Source organism: Pseudorca crassidens, chromosome 5, assembly GCF_039906515.1.
Source record: "Pseudorca crassidens isolate mPseCra1 chromosome 5, mPseCra1.hap1, whole genome shotgun sequence".
Classification (NCBI taxonomy): Eukaryota; Metazoa; Chordata; class Mammalia; order Artiodactyla; family Delphinidae; genus Pseudorca; species Pseudorca crassidens.
The window spans coordinates 82,614,227-82,633,560 of record NC_090300.1 but is presented as its reverse complement, the minus strand read 5'-3'; the positions used below and the strand labels follow the sequence as shown (position 1 = coordinate 82,633,560).

Here is a 19,334-nt window from a genome sequence, read left to right as displayed (position 1 = left end):
TTCTAGGAATCGTATGGTATATTAAAAAGTTTAACAAGACTAGTGTATCAAGTATTAAATTAAATCTTCATTTACATACTACTATAAAGCTTTGGCAAGGACTATGTTAAAAACAATTTCAACTGGAGTCAATAAGCCATTTTTCAGTAAATCACTATTGTACCTTACTCTATATAATATATACAATAAATCAAATACTGATTTAAAGATACAAGAGAGTCAGCTAATTTAAAGGAACTTGTAATTTTTTTAGATTTGAGAATCTTTCTGTAAAATAAAGAATAACAATTTCCCATTTGCTCTAATCTGCTTATTGTTTTAAGGTTGAATTTTTTAGAATGTTGAATTTTCTCTAAATGGCATAGAGCACTACAGCTGAGATAAAACATCATTGTAATCAGGAAGCAGTTGTAGGAAACAAACCATTCCATTTATATTATGCAGAAAGTGACTTAATACAAGAAACTAGGTGCTTATCAAGTCATTGAAAGATGGAGACGTAAACTCTAAGCTTGGCCTACAGGTATGGCTTTCAGAATAAGGCCACCAAACAGACATACCAGGGAAGCAGACAACTTTGCTACTGTTAGAAACAGAATCAGAAGACTACTGCCAATCAATTGTTGAACTGAAGAGCACATTGTTATAAGATCAGCATTCTACTACAACTGCCTCTTGACATACAGAAAGCTTGTGACTGGACACTGGAATGTTGCTTCCAAAAACAAAACAAAGTAAAATCTCCATTGCAATAACACCAAAGCAGCATAAATATTGCTTCCATCCCATTTTCAAAATCACTTGCCAGACATTTTGAAGCCCTGAGCCACTATGTAAAAATGGCCACCATGCTATGAGGAAGCCCAAGCCTTCTAAAGAAGGCACCATTGACAGTCCCAACTGAGCTCAACCTTTGCATCATTCTAGCCCAGGCCATGTGAGTAAAGAAGCCTCCAAAAGGGGCTTCCCTGGTGGCGCAGTGGTTGAGAATCTGCCTGCTAATGCAGGGGACACGGGTTCGAGCCCTGGTCTGGGAAGATCCCACATGCCGCGGAGCAACTGGGCCTGTGAGCCACAACTACTGAGCCTGTGCGTCTGGAGCCTGTGCTCTGCAACAAGAGGCCACGATAGTGAGAGGCCTGCGCACCGCGATGAAGAGTGGCCCCCGCTTGCCACAACTAGAGAAAGCCCTCACACAGAAACGAAGACCCAACACAGCAAAAATAAATAATAAACTCCTAACCCCAACATCTTCTTAAAAAAAAAAAAAAAAAAAAGAAGCCTCGAAAAGATTCCAAGCCCTCAGCCATTCAAGCATTCCTGACTAATGCCACAGACATCATGGATATAATATCCCCACCTTGCCTTAGTCTAAGTCCTTGCCCACAGAATCTGTAAGCATAATAAAATGATTGTTATTTTACATTATTAACATTTGGAGTGGTTTTTATGCAACAAGAGCTAAGCGAAACACATCATAGATATTTTATAAGTTTCAACAAGCATTTCAAAAACATTTTTAAAGATTATAATACTCTATTATGTAATATATACCACAGTGTACCTAAAAGTTTATGCTAAATTGTAAAGGAGAGCTGGTTTCCAATTTTTATCTATAACTTAAACTATACTGAATAATTTTATCAATAGAGGTTTTTGTTTCTCTTTTGTATTTAGCATTATTTCTTTATCATAAATTTCCAGAATGACTGTGTCTGGGCTATAACCAAATTTCTTTATAAGTGTTTTATATCTACTCATATCTATCTTGAATATTTACTGTGGTTTTAAAAAAATTAAAGCAAATTAACTTCCATATATTTAAAAATTTTTAGCAACAACAAAAACAATCCTTTAAGTTAATCAGCCCTATTGAAAACAGAAGAATATGGCCAAAAACTCTGGGCTACCCATGTATAGTAATTTCAGCCAGACCTCATGAGTCAATCATGAGGAGCTGGGGAAAATGTGGCCATACAGTGGGTAGGGGGAAAAAAAGACCAGCATATTGAGTAATCTAATAAATGATACTGCCCTATTATGAGCTCAAATGAAACAATATTCATATGAAACAGCCACCAAATGATGGTAATAGATAGGCAGGGACCTTGGCTTAGCAAGTCCAGAGTCCTGGCTAAGTGAACAAATTTTACTGTTCTCAGAGCTCTGCTATATACTTTTGTACCTAGATAAGAGAACGCGAAGAGGACTGTAATCCATCCCACATTACTCTGGATAAGCCCTAGAACAAGGCTTCACACCTGTGGAAGGGGCAACTTTTCCTAACTGGTATGCCCAGAGGGGGGCAATTTGTACCTCCAAAGTAGTCACTCTAAGTCTTTGTTACTGGCAGCTATTGCCCTCAGTGTTCTTCCTATTTATAAGACTAGATTTGTTAGCAAAGGAGGGCTAGAGCTCTTGACTTCTGCTTCCCCCTAGCTAACTCATCGTGTGATATTTGTGCCTTTCCATTCAGGAAATCTGATTTCAGAGATCTAGGTTAATATGGAAGATGACTTGTCCCAAAGGGCTTGGATCTCAATGTACATTATACAGGCTACTCCTAAACCCTACGAAATATGCCATCAAAATTGCTACTCCTTACCAAATATTTTAGCTGACCCTGTGGCCTAGTTTTTAAGCATACAGACACTAAGTGAGAAAAATCTGGATTAGAATCCTGTCTCCATGAATACTACTTATGTAATATTAGATGATTTTCTGAACCCTTTATTCTGACCTTCATTTTCCTCACCTGCAAAAATCAGGATAATAAAGCACCTACCTTGCATAGTTGTTGTGAAGTTTAAATGAATAATGTGTATAAAATACCTAGCATTTAAGTATTCAATAAATGTTAACTCATTTTAAAAAAATAGTAAAACAGGGCTTCCCTGGTGGCGCAGTGGTTGAGGGTCTGCCTGCCGATGCAGGGGACACGGGTTCGTGCCCTGGTCCAGGAAGATCCCACATGCTGCGGAGCAGCTGGGCCCGTGAGCCATGGCTGCTGAGCCTGCGCGTCCGGAGCCTGTGCTCCGCAACGGGAGAGGCCACAACAGTGAGAGGCCCGCATACAGCAAAAAAAAAAAAAAAATTATGCAAAAGAAAGTCTAATACTATAACCTATTTTGTATTGCTATTAAATGGCAGAATACATAATGAGGACATAGAATAAATTTTAAACTATGTTAACTAGTCAAATTTTAAAAACGAATCTTATATTTAATAAATATCATGAAAAATTTGGCTAAATACTTTGGCAAAATTGAAATTGTGACTAAATACTAAAATAGCACGGACTTAGCCATCTTTATATGTTTTGAAAAAAGGAATTCTCTTCATTTATTAATCTACACACTTAGATTCCTTTATATTAAGATTTAATTATGATATTTATGCTGCCTTCTTCCTCTTGGTACAGATCATGTAAATGGACACTGCACAAGTCCAACTTCTCAGAGTTGCAGTTCTGGAAAACGTCTTTCCAGTGCTGATGTTTCAAAAGTAAATCGCTGGGGTCCTGGAAGACCACCATTTCGAAAAGCACAGTCAGCTGCTTGCATGGAGATTTCTTTGCCAGTTACAACAGAAGGTAGGTTAAACATACAAATTTTTGTGGATACAATTAAAATTTGACATACCACAGTAACAGGAGCTGGAGGATAAAGGATGGTGGTCAGGTGTGAAAGATCTGAAAAACTATGGTCAGCTAGACAGTGAGCAGCTGAGAACCTGGTCGAGCCGTGGCCATGACTCCAAATCCATTCCTCACTACACCTCTTTCATCTCTAAAACCAGAATGGCTGTTTATGAGTAGGCTTTCACCTCCTCTGTACAAAGTGAGACCTATGTCTTAATCTGCACTCCCAGTTTCTTTCCATCTCAATGGTAAGCCTCTTAGTGTCTCTATCTGTAGATAGTTATTTAATGTCTTATAACCTTAGTTTCCTCAACTGTTAAGTGAATGTGACCAAGAAAAAGGGAAGACATTAAATTCTAAAGTTTGCAATCTCATCTTCGTATGTTTGAAAAAGGAAGGATTATTTGCTTACTTATGGAATTACTGTTAGGGGCAGGGAGCAAAGCACAAGAGCCAGAAGGCCTAAAATTAAGACACACACACACACACACACACACACACACACACACACACACACACACACACACACACACGGGAGTCCTGTAACTGCTGCTATTGTCTTGCTGATAAAAAGCTTTGGGACTAGAAATAGGAAAAAATAATCTTAGGAATATGCTATGGTAATTCTATGCTATAAAGTAATTCACCATTACCACCCCTCAAAAAACTTGGTAGTAATGATCTATATTATTCTTCAAATTTTTAAAATAAAATTTTTAGGGACTTCCCTGGTGGTCCAGTGGTTAAGGCTCTGCACTTCCACTGGAGGGAGCGTGGGTTCGATCCCTGGTTGGGGAACTAAGATCCCACATGCCATGCAGCTTGGCCAAGTAAAAAAAGAAAATTTTTAGTTTTTTCCTTTAACACTATGCCATACTAAATTTGGTCCAGATGATCTTCTCTCACAGGTGCCTATGAACAGCAACCTAGAAACATTAGCTAGGAATGTTATAATGGAAGCAAAATGTAAAGGTTATAAAGGAAGTAGTACTTTTAATCACTGGATTGAATTGGGAATTTTGAGTTTTAGACTTTTCTGCCTCTAACTTGTTGATTCTGGGAAAATTACTTAACTCTATGTCTCTGTCTCCAAATCTGTAAAATATATAGATTATTTCCAAGCTCCCTCTCAGATCTAAATTCTATTACAAACAATTACTTGTATAAACTTGCTGAGGGATAGAAGGGGGAAATTAGGAATATTATATTTTGGTTTGTAGAAAAAGGGATAGTCTGGGGAACTTATATTTGGTTTTATTGTATATTATTTTATTTATATATTATATTATCTCTTTTTATAAAAATGAGTCACACTTATACCTATCAAAAAGGAAAGGAGAGGGAAGGCAGTAGAAAGAGGAATATGAGGAACTTGTACTCTGGAGTGATTATATGAACAATACAACCTTCCTAATATTTACCTGAGGTGGTGATTTTCTGCTTGTTGGAGTGTTACACATGTGTAAGAGTTGATGAGCAGGAGAACCTGAAACCACCTTGTTTCCTTTAAGTGGGCTGAAGCCCTCTCAGAAAGATTATTGGTGGGGTGGTATTGTCTAGGACTCTGTATTTGGCCCTAGGCAAAGCCAAGACTGTATTTGCATTCAAAGTAGGCAGCTTGTAACTAGTTCAGGGAGATAACATTTGCTCTTTAGTCTTGGTGTAAATATAAATAGTTCAATTTTTACAATTTTAATTACTCCAAATATAACAAACTCAGAGGAATGTATTTACCACAGAACATTTGTGACCCTTCAGGTAAGTAGCCACAATGTTGTCAGTAAGTGGGAATTGTCAAGAAATCATTAGAAGTACTTCCAACAATTGAGAGATAGGAGGGAAACATAATTAAAACTGCACCAGAAGTTCTTGTAACCTTAACTATTCAGACTAAACATCTTTTTTTTCTAGATTAGAGAATTTCAACTAACTTGTGAGGTGAGGTAGAGAGAAAAACACAGTGGACTGGATCTCTGGAGACTCAAGGTCTAGTTCCAGCTCTTCCTAAGTTTATGATTTACACTTCTGGACTTGTCTCTTCATCTTCAAAATAAGCTGGTGAACTGGATAAACTGCCTTACAGATCAGTTAACAACGAATCAAGTTCTACTTCTCCCCCATAATTTTGGTTTTCACTTACTAAGTTTGACTTTACTTGTTCTGGAAACACACTAAAACTAAATTTTTGGTTTTTAAATTCCCATAGAAAGTCGAGAAAATTCCTATAATCGCTCGAGAAGTTCTAGCATCTCCAGTATTGACAAAGATTCTAAAGAAGCGATTACAGCACTATACTTCATGGAGTCCTTTGTTCGGAAAAATGACTGTACTATCTCCCCTTGTTTGTTTGTTGGAACTAGTCTGGGAATGGTGTTAATCATCTCCCTAAACCTACCTTCAGCAGATGAACAAAGATTTACAGAGCCAGTCATGGTATTGCCAAGTGGTAAGAGTTTTTATTTATTCCTTCATTGCTACTTTTTCAAATTTAAATATATGGTATTTTAAAACATTTAATTTGTATTGATCTGGAGCAAAGATTTAAGTATTCTGTATAATAGGAACTATTAAGAATTTTATAAATCATATACTATCCCAAGTATTGCAGCTTACTTGCAGGGTGAAATAGTCAACCATTTCTATGGTAATAAATTGTGGAACTCCCAACCTAAACAATGCCTTGGGAAATAAGTTTCTGAAAAGCATTTAGGAAAGCCTTAAAGCGAAAGTTTAAAATTTTTAATGAATTGAAGCATTTCTCCAAAGTTACATGCCAGATCAGAGCCTATGAGTGTTTTACATCATCCTTAAAGAACTCAGATGATTAAGTTGGAAGCAGTCTGACTTGAGGTGGCTTTCTGAATTCATTGATAATCTGTGCCCATCTTGTTTTGAAGCCATGCCACACAATTTCTTCCCTTTTTATCCTAGTACCTAGAGAATTTGACCCACGTTATGAGTATTGTTGCTAAAGTATATGTTGTATTCTCTTCCTACTTGTCTTTTTCCTTTTAAAGAGATGTGTGATTCCTCCTGTTATTCCTTTGAGTATTTTAAAATTTATTCTGATCAATAGTTTTTTCATATATAGAAAAGAGAGTAAAAGTTATCTGAAAAACATTTCTTAAGTAAAAATAATTTTATTAATATATAGGATAAGGGATTTTATTTTAAAAGAACACATATATGGCATGGTAGGTTAGATAGAGTTCTGTTTTCTTTGTTAACTGGTATGCTAAATTCATATAGATGGATTGTAACTTACTGTAGGTAGAACAGTCAGCTCTCTACTAGTGAGGCAAATTCAGATAAACATATTGTATTTTGTGTGTGTATGGCTTAAAAAACAGAAGTTTATTTTCTCACACTTCTGGAGGCCCAAGATTAAGGTGTTGGCAGGGCTGGTTTCTTCTGAGGCTTCTCTACTTGGCTTGCAGTTGGCCACACTCTCACCATATTCTCACGTGGCTGTCCCTCTGTGTGCTTGTACCCCTGGTGTCTCCCCATGTTTCCTAACCTCTTCTTGGAAAGGCATTTGACAGTTTGGATGAGGGCCCACCCTATCAGCCTCATTTTAATTTAATCACCTCTTTAAAGGCTCTGTCTCAAATATGGTCACATTCTAAGTCAATGGAGTTTAGGCCTTCAACATATGAATTTGGCGTGGGGGAGGACAAAATGCAGCCCATAACATGCACCATATTTTAAAAGTTAATCTGTTAGGATCACTAGATTTTAATTGTAAACATATTTCACAATAAGAAAATATCTTTTATTATAGTTCTAATTTTAAGGAAATATGTATAATTCTCTTATACTGGTTGAGAGAGAGCCAGATCAGTAAGGTCAAAATGAATTTTTAAGTATTAATTCAATCCATTATTTAACTCAATAAATTTGTATACAGATTGGATACCTAATATATGCCATGTATTCATCAAATTTAAAGGTAAAAATCAAACTCCTGTATACACAAGTTTACAACTGTGAGTGAAAGACAGTTTTCTAATAAGAGATTTTCTAACGAATGTGGTTTTCTATGCCACAAGCATAGAAATAAACAAGTGTCTGGAACTAATTTAATGGATCTCTCAGTACTATAAGAAAGTTCTTCAACATTCTTAGCAAATAGACTTAGACTTAAAATGATGGCAAAATACAAAATAAGTATATACTTAACTTAATATTCTGGCATCTGGTTCATAAATATTTGCGTACTCTTTCCTTATCCATTTAGAGAGAGATAATGAGAAGCTATCTTCAAGTTTCTATGTCAGTATTCCATTCTTTCAAGATGTTAGTTAATATATCAGTATCACTTCATCAGTTGTAACGAATGTACCACACTAATACAAGACCTTAATAACAGGAAAGGACAAAGGGGGCATATGGGAACTCTCTGTACTATCTGCTCAATTTTCTGTAAACCTAAGATTGCTCTAAAAATATTAAGTCTATTAAGCAGTACCTGTAAGGGAGGAAACTATGAGTCTAGGTTCAGATCTGTTTTATAATTAACCACTGAAAGAGAAATAGCCTAATTGGAAGCCATAATTTATGACAATAAAAAGAAAAAGGAAGGTGGTTTCATAAGAAAATATAGAGGAACTTCCCTGGTGGTCCAGTGGTTAAGAATCCGTCTTGCAATGCAGGGGACACTGGTTCGATCCCTCGTCGGGGAACTAAGATCCCACGTGCTGCGGGGAACTAAGCCCGCGTGCCGCAACTACTGAGCCCATGCGCCACAACTAGAGAGCCCGAGTGCCACAACTAGAGAGCCCACGTGCTCTGGAGCCTGTGCACCACAACTAGAGAGAGAAGCCAGCACACCCGCGCACTGCAACAAGATCCCGGGTGCCACAACTAAGACCTGACGCAGCAATCAATCAATACATACTACAACAAGAAAGGGTTGCAAGTGGAATAGTCTGATAGAACTTAAAAAAGAAAGAAAAAGAAAAACTATAGAGATGACAGAAAGCCAATTCAAATTTAAAGTAGAAAACTTGTCCCCTCTTCCTCACATCTCACTTCCTGACTCCTTCTTCACCTTCTTTCCAGTATCTACTCTCCACTAGTCTCCACTGTTCCACTAGTCCCTGCCCTATCGGTACTGCTCTAGATTATGGGAACCATTTTTAAAGGTTTGGAATCGGAGGCATTTCCCTCTTCTGTTGCCAGTGCTAAAGTGGGTGACATGTTCTCAGGCTCTGAAGGCATTCTTCCCATCAAAACATTGTTAAATTACCTTTTATCAGTTGGCCTAGCAAAATTTATCTGAGTCTAGCAATTTCCTCAAAGTTGAATACAATCTATTTTGAAATTTATTCATCCATTCATTCAACATACATTTCCCAAGCTCATACTAATTAATTAGTCACTGGGGATACAATGGTGATCAGGACACAGAATGATCTTTATTCCCAGATTATATGTAGGGAAGAACAAAAGTAAACAGAAAATTACAATCAGGAAAGTAAAGAATACTGTGCAGCATAGGAGGCGGGGGTTTGGGGAAGACCTCTCTAACACAGCAGCCATCTGAAATGGGACCGGTTTGGAAGGGAGCTGTGCACAGTACTGATGTTTAAGAGTAATTTAAAGCAGCATGAGTAAAAACCTAGAGGTAAAAAAGAGCATGGCACAGCCAAAGCCTAGAGATAGAATGGTGCTAGTTGAGGCTGGAAAAGCAGGCAGGGGAAGATTAGAGGGCCTTACAACCATGTTAAGGAGCTGGAAAAGACTTCCTAGATCTGTGGGGTTTTTGTTTGTACAAAAAAAAAAAATTGTGACGTGGTATGCTTTTTTATCTCAACCGCTGGTGCTTAAATTTTCTAATTGTAAAAAAATCCAAATACAGATGAAGATAAATGAAAATTATGCCACCAGCAAACATTCCCCCTTCTCTGTCGCATCTCCCCCTCCACACTTCTGCCCCTAGAAATTTTACTCTCCAACAGTAATTCTTTGAGAAATTTGCTGAGATTCTAATTTTAAAGCCACTTTATTGAAGTATGATTGACATATAAAAAGCTGTACATATTTAACGTAAACACCTTGATGAGTTTGGAGACAAGTATACATCCATGAAACCATGACCAAAATCTATGCCATAAACTTATTTATAACCTCCAAAAGTTTCCTACCCCTCTAATTTTTTGAGACTCACTTTAAATCCTATTTCATTTCCATGTAACGCTTTGTGCTACCAGCTACAAATTATTCTGTAATTACCAATCCTGCTACATGAAGTGCCTATCACTGCTTTGTAAAAAAAAATTATTTTCATGCTTCATGATCAAACTAGAGATTTAAACTCATGATTAAACTAAAGATTTTCCATAATAAATTCATTCTCTTTACCCCCGAACTATTTCTTCTTGCTCTTCTCCCCATTTCTGTTAATAGTGCCATGATACTACCTAGATGACTTCCATCACTTCCGTTTCTTTTCTGATCCCTTTACTTACTGCCTCTGTACTGGTCTTATTACAATATTGTCTTCATCACCTAATTTCTATACACCATATTCTCTGATACCTTTCACTTACCCATAGAAGCAATTTCTTGAAAATCTTGGAAGTCAGTGATCTCTATAAGCTCAGCTTTGTTCTACCTTTCTAATCTGATTTCCTGCTACTTCCCAGCACCAGCTCTCTGGTCCAACCAGTCTTATTTCCTCACTTCCCTTTTCTCTTTACTACCTGTCAATCATCTATCATTGGTGGATATCATATGAACTTCATGTTTGTTGCCAAAATTTTAGAAAACGTGTATCAAGTTTCTTGGGAGCTGTAAGATTTGGAAGAATTTTCTACAGACTAGCTCTTGGATCCAGACATTTCAAATTTCAAATCTTGTTTCTTCTACATTATCTATATATTTCTAATATTGACATAGTATATAATTTGTAATATGATCTTCAGCCCTGCACTTCCATGTCAGATTAATGCTGAGTTGCATCAGGGTGGTGGGAGTTTTCCTAGGAGCCATTCCTATACCTAAAAGGCTTTCAATAACCTAGACATGGTAGTGATTGTGAATCACGTACATAAGTCTACTAAATTCTAGATGTACCCCCATCTTAATTTCCCCTTGTCCAGATTCCTGAAATGCCTATTCACTACAATGTCACTTAACTGGAAAAAAATTACAGTGGAAAGAGAAAGGAGTTTAACTTGATTGTGGTTAAAATATTTTAGTTTCACAAACTTAAAACCCATGAACACATGCCTCACTTAAAGAAGGGCTGATAAAGAAAAATTAAAAATGTAAGAGATAACGATTTGTGTAGATGGACTTACCTCATTTTCTCTAGATTTTCCTTTTTGTATACTAAGGATATGATTTTAACTTACTAATTCAGTTTTTTATTACATATTATCTAAGCTTAGATATATTTGTTTACATATCATCTAAGCTTAGATATATTTGTTTTCATATGCAAAAGTATATCAGAGATGATCTTCTTGCCTTTATTCTTTTTCTTACAGTATTCTTGTGTTGTCCTTTGCCTGCTGACAAGAAGTATCTCCTAGACTTACCCTCTACTCTAGACTTTTCCCAGCCCACTCCCTATGTCAGACTTACTTGCTAGCATTTAATTCCTTTAAAATCTAGCTCTCTGATGAAGAACAATTAACTTATGCAAATGTATAGATGAGTGAATGTGCTATCTCACAGATATAATATGAAACTAGTTAATAGGTTTTGTCTGGAGATCAAATGAGAAGGATGTAGTTTTTCATCTTAAGTCTAAACCTTGATGAGAAATTTCGCTCTATGCAAGTATTTAGTTAGGGCCTTTCCATGTAAGATGTGTATATTTCAAACATATTTGTGAAATTCATGCATTATATCTTAAAAACTAATACAGTAAGAATATAGTTCAAGCATAATGATTGTATTTGACTGAAGTATAATCACAGCTTAATACAGGAAAACAAATATACACACTCCACTTATAGGTAGCAGCTCTATTAGTTGTTTACAGTTCTTATTACTAGTTGTATTGAATGTGTTTGTAGCAATTCTATTTTCCCCAAAGTAGATATACTGTCACTTGAAACTGCTGAATAAAGCATGGAATCTGTCTAAGCCCTTAATAGCTAGACACGTGGGAAGCTATTAAGATTTTTTGATATTTTAAAATTCATTGAATTAAAAAAGCAAAATAAAATTCTCTACAGGTACTATCAAAAAAATGAAATTTCACATACCCTTTTGTCACATGCTACTGTCATGAATTCAAACTCTTGCCAGACTCCCTTCTTTTATGGAGAGATTAAAAGAATGTACTTCTTTGGGAAAATCCAATGATCTAGATACATAGTTCTTAATATAGTAGGATAACCTAGAAGAAATGGATAAACTCCTAGAAACATATAACCGACCAAGACTGAATCATGAAGAAACAGACAGTCTCAACAGACCTGTAACTAATAAGGAGATTTAATCAGTAATCAAAAATCTCTCAACAAAGTAAAGCCCACTTATCTTTTTAAATTTAATTTCACATTAATTTATCTTGATTGTCTTGACAACAAATTCTCATCAATGATACGGAAATTTGAACTAAAGCACTAAATCACTGAATTTTAGAGTGAGAAAACACCTAAAGATTATCCATCCCAGTAGCCATCACTTTAGTCTGTATCAGAATCACTTGGAGGGTTTGTTACAACCATTCTCAGAGTTTCTAATTCAGTAGGTCTGGGATGGAGTCTGAGAATTTGCTTTTAAATAAGCCACAGGTGATAATAGTACAAATGCAGTTTTGCATGCTGGGATGGAGAAAACAATGTTCTTTCCTCCTGTATAGGGAAAAAGCCAGTCCTTCCTCCTTCCGTGTTTCTCCTGTGCGTTTCCTTTACTTTCACACGACTACCACACTCACAACACTTCTGACACCAGATGAGTGGAGGTTTTCTCCACAAACAAGCAAGTCTCTGAGACACCAGCTGGGTGTTCCACAATTTAACGCAATTCGGACACTATCTACATGGAAATAGTGTCAGATCACACAGGGTAAGTTCTCAGTCCAATGAGACTGTCCCCTCCCGCTCTTTCAGATGCCAATCCCAAGTCACCTGTTCTTCTGACCTGAGGTTTCCACAACCTCCTCCTCGGGTTCAATTAATTTGCTACAGCAGCTCACAGAAATCAAAAAAACTGTTTACTTACTGCTTAGCAGTTTCCTATAAAAGGATATAGCTGAACATCCGATGGAAGAGATGCCTAGGGCAAGGAACGTAGGATGGGACGTGGAGCTTCCATGCCTTCTCCAAGAGCTCTCTCCCACAGCTCTGCCTGCTCAACCCGGAAGCTCTCCAACCCCCCACCTTTTGGGTTTTTAATGGACGTTTCCTTACACAGGTGTGATTAATTAAACCATTGCCCATTGGTGATTGAACTCAATCTCCTGCTTCTTTCTTGGCCCCAGAAGTAGGGGGGTGGGGCTGAAAGTGCTAACCCTCTGATCACCTGGTTGGTTCCCCTGGCAAGAATCCCCTATCCTTAGGTGAGGCCCCCAATCACCTAATTAACAAAATGAAAGACACCTGTGTTGCTCTTGTCAGGAAATTCCAAGGATTTTAGAGCACTGTGCCAGAAACAGGAATAAAGACCAAATAGATATTTATCATAAATCATAACATCATACATACGTAATATGGTTAATCACAATCCTGGTTAAATTTAATTCTACCTACTTTATTTCTGTATCTGTGTAGCTGGATATGGCTGGAGAATATATAACCAGACTAAAAAGTCTCATTTTGAAATAAATCATCATTAACCTCAAGTGGGTTCCTGTGCTGCTGGGTAGTCCTCTGTCCACCCTCTTGAACAATAATTACATATTTTCTCCACTCTCCTCAGAGCTCCCATACCTCCTCCACTGTTTTCAGTCTCAGCTAATGACCATGTGTCCTCTTTCACTGAGAAAACTGAAACGGTCAGATAAGAACTTCAGCAGCTGCCACCACCATGTCTACCAACCTGTCTGTCTGTATCTCCATGGTCTCTACCTTTTCTCCTGTTGTGACTGAACTGTAAGCTCCTGACTTGGTGAATGTCTCCACTTGTACACTAGATTCTACTCCCTTTCACCTACACAAGAAAGTCAATCCAGGAATTTTTCCTGTTTCCTTTATATAATTATAATAAATATTCATCATTTTACTAGATCAGCATACAAACATGCTGTTATTTCGCCCATTAAAGGAGAAAAACCCTCCTTGAATCTATTCTCCTACAATGCCCCATTTCACTTCTTTTTCTTTAGTGCAAAATTCCTTGAAATAGTTATGCTATATTCACTATTTCCAATTTTATTCTCCCATTCTCTCTTGAGTGCATTCTAATCAAACTTTCCCCCACACCAATCAACAAAAAGCTCTATATAAGTCATCACTGACCTCACTGCTAAATCCAATGGTCAATTCTCAAGTCACATCTTACCTGACACATTAGCAACATATTGCAGTTTACCATTTTCCCTACCTTATAACATTGCACTTTTCGCTTAGATTCCAGGATACTTTATTTACCTAGTTTTCTTCCACCTTTATAGCCATTCTTTTTCAGTCCCCTTTGCTCGCTCCTCTACATTTCATTGGACTTAAAACACCGGCATGCTCAAAGACAGACTCCTTAAACCTTTTCTGTTTTCTATTTATATTCAAGCCCTACATGAAATCAGCCAGCCTCATTACCTTAAATGCCTTTTGTAATCTAATGGGTCATATATTTATACTTATAGTCTGGCCTATCCCCAAATTCCTGATATAGGTATCCAGTTATAGGTATATGACATACACTTGGATGTCTAATAAGTATCTCAAACTTATGTCCCAAACTGAGTTCCTAATATTCCTTTCCTTTCTCCCACAGTCTTTCCCATATCTGTTAATGGCAATTCCATCCTTCCAGTTTCTCAGGTCAAAAGCATTAGAATCAATCTTGACCACTGTATCTCTTTCACACTCTAACCCCAACTTATTGGCATATTCTGTTGGCTTGACCTTTATAATATACTCAGATTCTGACCATTTCTCACCCTTTATACTATTACCACCTGGTTTGAGCAAGCCTCTATCCATTTCTCACCTGAATTATTGTACTAACCTTTTAACTGCTCTCCTTTCTTCCAACCTTGACTCCCTTTAGGATATACCCAGCACGAAGAGTGATCCTGTTAAATGGAAATTAGATTATATTACTCTATTCTCAAAATCTTCCCATCTCATACCAAGTAAAAGTCTAAGTCTTTACTGTGTCCTACAAGAACCTACATGACTTAGCTCCGTATTATCTCTGATCTCATCTCCTATAAGTCTGCCCGTAACTGCTCCAGAAGGTCAAGATCTGTGAATAGTTTGAGATTTTACTTTACTTGCAAGCTAATAAATTTAAGTTGCCAGTTTCATGGATGCTGATAGAAGACGTGAGACTCTTGGATCAGAGATAAAGGATAATCACAGTTGCCAGAATATTTTGTGCTGGTTTCCTGAGCCTTAATTCCACAGTACAATGCAAAGAAGTCTCCTCTTCTGTATAAATCTGCTCAGGCTGCCTTAACAAAATACCACAAACTGGGTGACTTCAACAACAGAATTTTATTTTCTCACACTTCTGGAGACTGGAAGTCTCAAATCAACATACCTGCACTGTTGGTATCTGGTGAGAGCTCTCTCCCTGAGTTGCAGACAGCTGCCTTCTCACTGTGTACTCATGTGACCTTTCCTATGTGTGGGGGAGGGGAGGGGAGGGGAGGTGGGGAGAGAGAGAGAGGGAGAGAGAGAAAGAAAGAGCTAGGTCTCTGGGTGTCTCTTCTTATAAGGACACCAATTCTATCAGATCAGGGCCCTACCCTTATGACCTCCTTTAACCTTAAATATTCCCATAGAGGGCCCATCTCCAAATATCAATACATTCACACTGGGGGAGGGGGGGAGGGCTTTAATATATGAATTTGGGGAGGGGAAATGAACAAATATTAGTCCTTAACATCTTCTACTCTATTTAAAATTTAATCACACCCTTTTCCAAGAATTTCTATCCCCTTTTCTGCTTTATTTTTTCCTTAGTACTTATTGCTATCTAATCTCACATATATACTTACCGTATATATTGTCTGTCTCTATCATAGAAAGTTAGTTCTGTGAAGGTACGGATTTTTATCTGTTTTATTCACTATTTTATTCCCCTGTGCCCCTGTGCCTAAAACAGAGCCTGGAACACATGGTAAACCCTCAATAAGTATTTGTTGATTGAATGAATTAAGATTTTAGTGGGGAAGACTGGTAATTTGGAAAGCTGGAGAAGGTACACTTCTAGCCAGTAAGACCTCTTTTAGGAGGAAAATCCTCATTAATTGTCTGGTGAATTATTTACTGTAGACCGAATTGTTAATATCTTACTATAGAAGTCCTTAAATTTAAGCTTCCTTTGTAATGTGTATTTCTGAAATAGTAGAGGCTATATTTTGGACTTACTGAGCTTTTTTTTAAAAATCATGTTACATCATCTAAACATGTTATTTTTAATTTTAAATACTTTATAAAGTACTTTCTAAATGGAATGTATTTTTATAACACCCTTCCTAAGTCTCTGGTACATGTACACTCCTGAGGTATATCAGCCTGGGATAACTTCCTTACTCTCTCTACATGATGTCAAAGGAGAAAGGAAAGAAAAGGCTGCTAGGGCGCTGCTTAGGGGAGAATCTGCAAATGTCCAAAGGTCAGTCTACCCCAAGTTACTTCCTAAGCTTCATTGTATCTTGTCTCTGGGACTGGTAAAAATCACCCATAGGTAATAGTTTGGCATGGATATTCAACCTTGGAGAGTCTAGGTGAGTAAACCATTTTTCTGTATAAAAGATGCATAAGCCTGCCTAAACACCAAAGCTAGTTTGGATTTTTTTTAATACAATCAAAATTGCTAGCATGAACTCTAGATATTTAAATTTCATGAAATATTCTGAGTGTTCATTTTCAGAAGAAGAAAAATAGCATTTTCTAGTGAATGAGTCTATAAAATAAAGAAGTGGAATCAGTTGGCATTATTTTTTCAGCTGGTTATTCAATAAATTAAAATTATAAATTTTCTAAAATTTGCTCTTTAAAAAAGTATTTTAATGAATACTATATAGTATAATGAAAGGATACTGGATTAGGAATTAGGAAACCTGAGTTCTAGTCCAGGCTCAGCCACTGACTTGCTATGTGACCTGGCCCAAGTCTCATCATTTTTCTGGGTCTCTGTTTTCTCATTAATATAATGAGAGGATTTGACAAGTTGATGTCTTAGACTCCTTTTAGACCCCACCTTTTATGATTCCAAGTTATTGCAACTGACGAACTCACAAATCTACTGATTTATGTATAATACTGCAATATTATGACACTATAGATATGAATTATCATAATATAAAACATTTATCACCCATAGATGAATAGCAGCTGTTTTAGAATTTCATGTGCCAGTGATATGAAATTGTTTTTATAGGTACATTCCTCTCATTGAAAGGAGCTGTCCTAACATTCTCCTGTATGGACCGAACTGGCAGATTAATGCAAACACCATATGAAGTCTGGAGGGATCCAAACAACATAGATGAAAATGAGAAATCTTGGAGAAGAAAGCTGGTCATGAACTGCCCCTCTCCATCCCAAGAAATAGGAGATCATCAGTATACAATAATCTGCTCAGAAAAACAAGCCAAAGTCTTCTCACTGCCTTCTCAGACTTGCCTCTATGTTCACAACATCACCGAGACATCTTTTATACTGCAAGCAGATGTGGTGGTCATGTGTAACAGTGCCTGCTTGGCATGCTTTTGTGCCAATGGGCATATCATGATAATGAGGTACTTGCCTTCTTTATAAATTATCTGGTAATCATAACAGTGCAAACAAGGTACAATTATGAAAAGTATATGTGTAATGTGCAAGATGTTATCAAGAAGCAACCTGAGATCATTGTTTCATTATGTTTGTGAATGTTTTATTGCTCAAAAGTTTGAGGAGACTTTGAGTTTTTATTTGTTTTTGTTTGCTTTTTGTTTGTTTTTTTGTTTTTGCTAAAAATGCTTTGCATTGTGAATGAAATATGTTAATTGACATCAAGGAATCTAAGGAAAGAGTGATTCTCCAGTCATTCACACATTCATTCAACATTTATTGAGCACATGTTATCTCCCAGATGCTATGCTAGGCACGGGATATATGAAGATGAATAAACTACAAGGAAAAGAAATGAACTGTTACCTTTACTATGTTTCATAGTACACACAAGAATTTTCCATACAGAATTTAATTTTATCCTTATAACTTCTCTAGGACATAGGAAAATAAAGTGTTATTTGCATCCTCCATTTTACATATGTTAACAAATTTGCCTGAGGTTGCAAGTCTAGGAAAAAGTGAGATCAATACTGAACAGTATACTAAAAGTCATTTTATTTTAACCTGCTCTAGCTATGCATTAAGAAATATACATGGAGGGAGAGCTTGGATGCGCTTTTGAACTGAAGTCGTAACTATATTGAAGGCTAGGTGGAAACAGATGTGAGGGATAATTGAGGGAAATTTGCTGAATGTAAAACCAATTGGTTGTGAAAGGTAATGGAGGTCTTTAAATCTCAGGGTTAGAAAAGAACTTAAAGGTTAAAAAGTTTTATCATGAACTTGGATAATAGTGAGGTCATTAGCAGATAAGAAAGTCAGAATTTAGAAAGACTGATAATGAGAAGTTTGGGAATGAATTGAGAATGAATGCTTGGAATGTGAGGTGCTTATATGCCAGCCTGCAGAAGTTTAGCCAGCAATTTAAGGTCTGGACTCTTAAAAAAATAGGGATGGAAGATACAGCTCTGGAAACCATTTACGTAAATGCATTAGTGAAAGTTGTAGCCGTGAATGAAATCATCAAAGAGGACACTATAAAAAAAGCGGAGAAATAGACTGGTCTTAGGACAAAAATTGAGGGGGAGGGGTGCATATGTCTACATTTATGTAGTGGAGAAAAAAGAAACTCCAGCAAAGGAGATTGAGAAGTCATCAGAGAGCTAGGAAAAGGATCAGAGTAGCAGAACTTCATGAAATGAAAACGACAGCAGAGTATCAAAACGATGGTCAAGAGGTAGTACAAGAAAAAACCCTAGATCTGGCACCTAGATATTAGTGATCTTTGAGAAAGCAAATCTTAGGAGCACGGTGGAGGTAAGACTAAATTTCAAGGGGGCAAGAAGAGGCAGTGGCATAGATCAGGGGCTGACAGACTACAGCCCCAGGCCATACCTACCCTGCCCTCCCCCCAATCTGATATTGTAAAGCTTGCAAGCTAAGAATGGTTTTTACATTTTCAAATTGTTGAAAGAAATCAGAGAAGAATATTTCATGATATGTGAAAAGTATATGAAATTCAAATTTTCAACGGCCATAAACAAAGGTTCGGGGAACACAACCACACCCATTTGCTTACATACTGCCCAGAGGGGCTTGTGCACAGTAGGGCAGAGTCGAGTAGTTGCACTGGAGGCCTAAAATATTTACTATCTGGCTCTTTAAAAAAAAGTTTGCCAACCCCTGAGACAGTATTCTTTGGGGAAATTTTGGTAAAAAGAGAGATGAGAGACAGGAAAGTAGTTCGAGAGCAAACCTGGGTGTTTGAGAGTGTTTTTATTGTT

General features: G+C 37.0%; 1 protein-coding gene across 4 annotated transcripts in view; it reads left to right on the top strand.

The window, feature by feature from the left end:
- The window catches only part of STXBP5L (syntaxin binding protein 5L), a 371,562-nt gene that overhangs the window by 338,308 nt on the left and 13,920 nt on the right, over window positions 1–19,334 (top strand). For all 4 annotated transcript variants that reach the window (XM_067738756.1, XM_067738754.1, XM_067738755.1 and 1 more), the window contains 3 exons: window positions 3,422–3,592; window positions 5,847–6,086; window positions 17,153–17,513. In XM_067738756.1, the coding sequence (XP_067594857.1) occupies window positions 3,422–3,592; window positions 5,847–6,086; window positions 17,153–17,513 (772 nt within the window). The remainder of the gene's footprint in view (window positions 1–3,421; window positions 3,593–5,846; window positions 6,087–17,152; window positions 17,514–19,334) is intronic.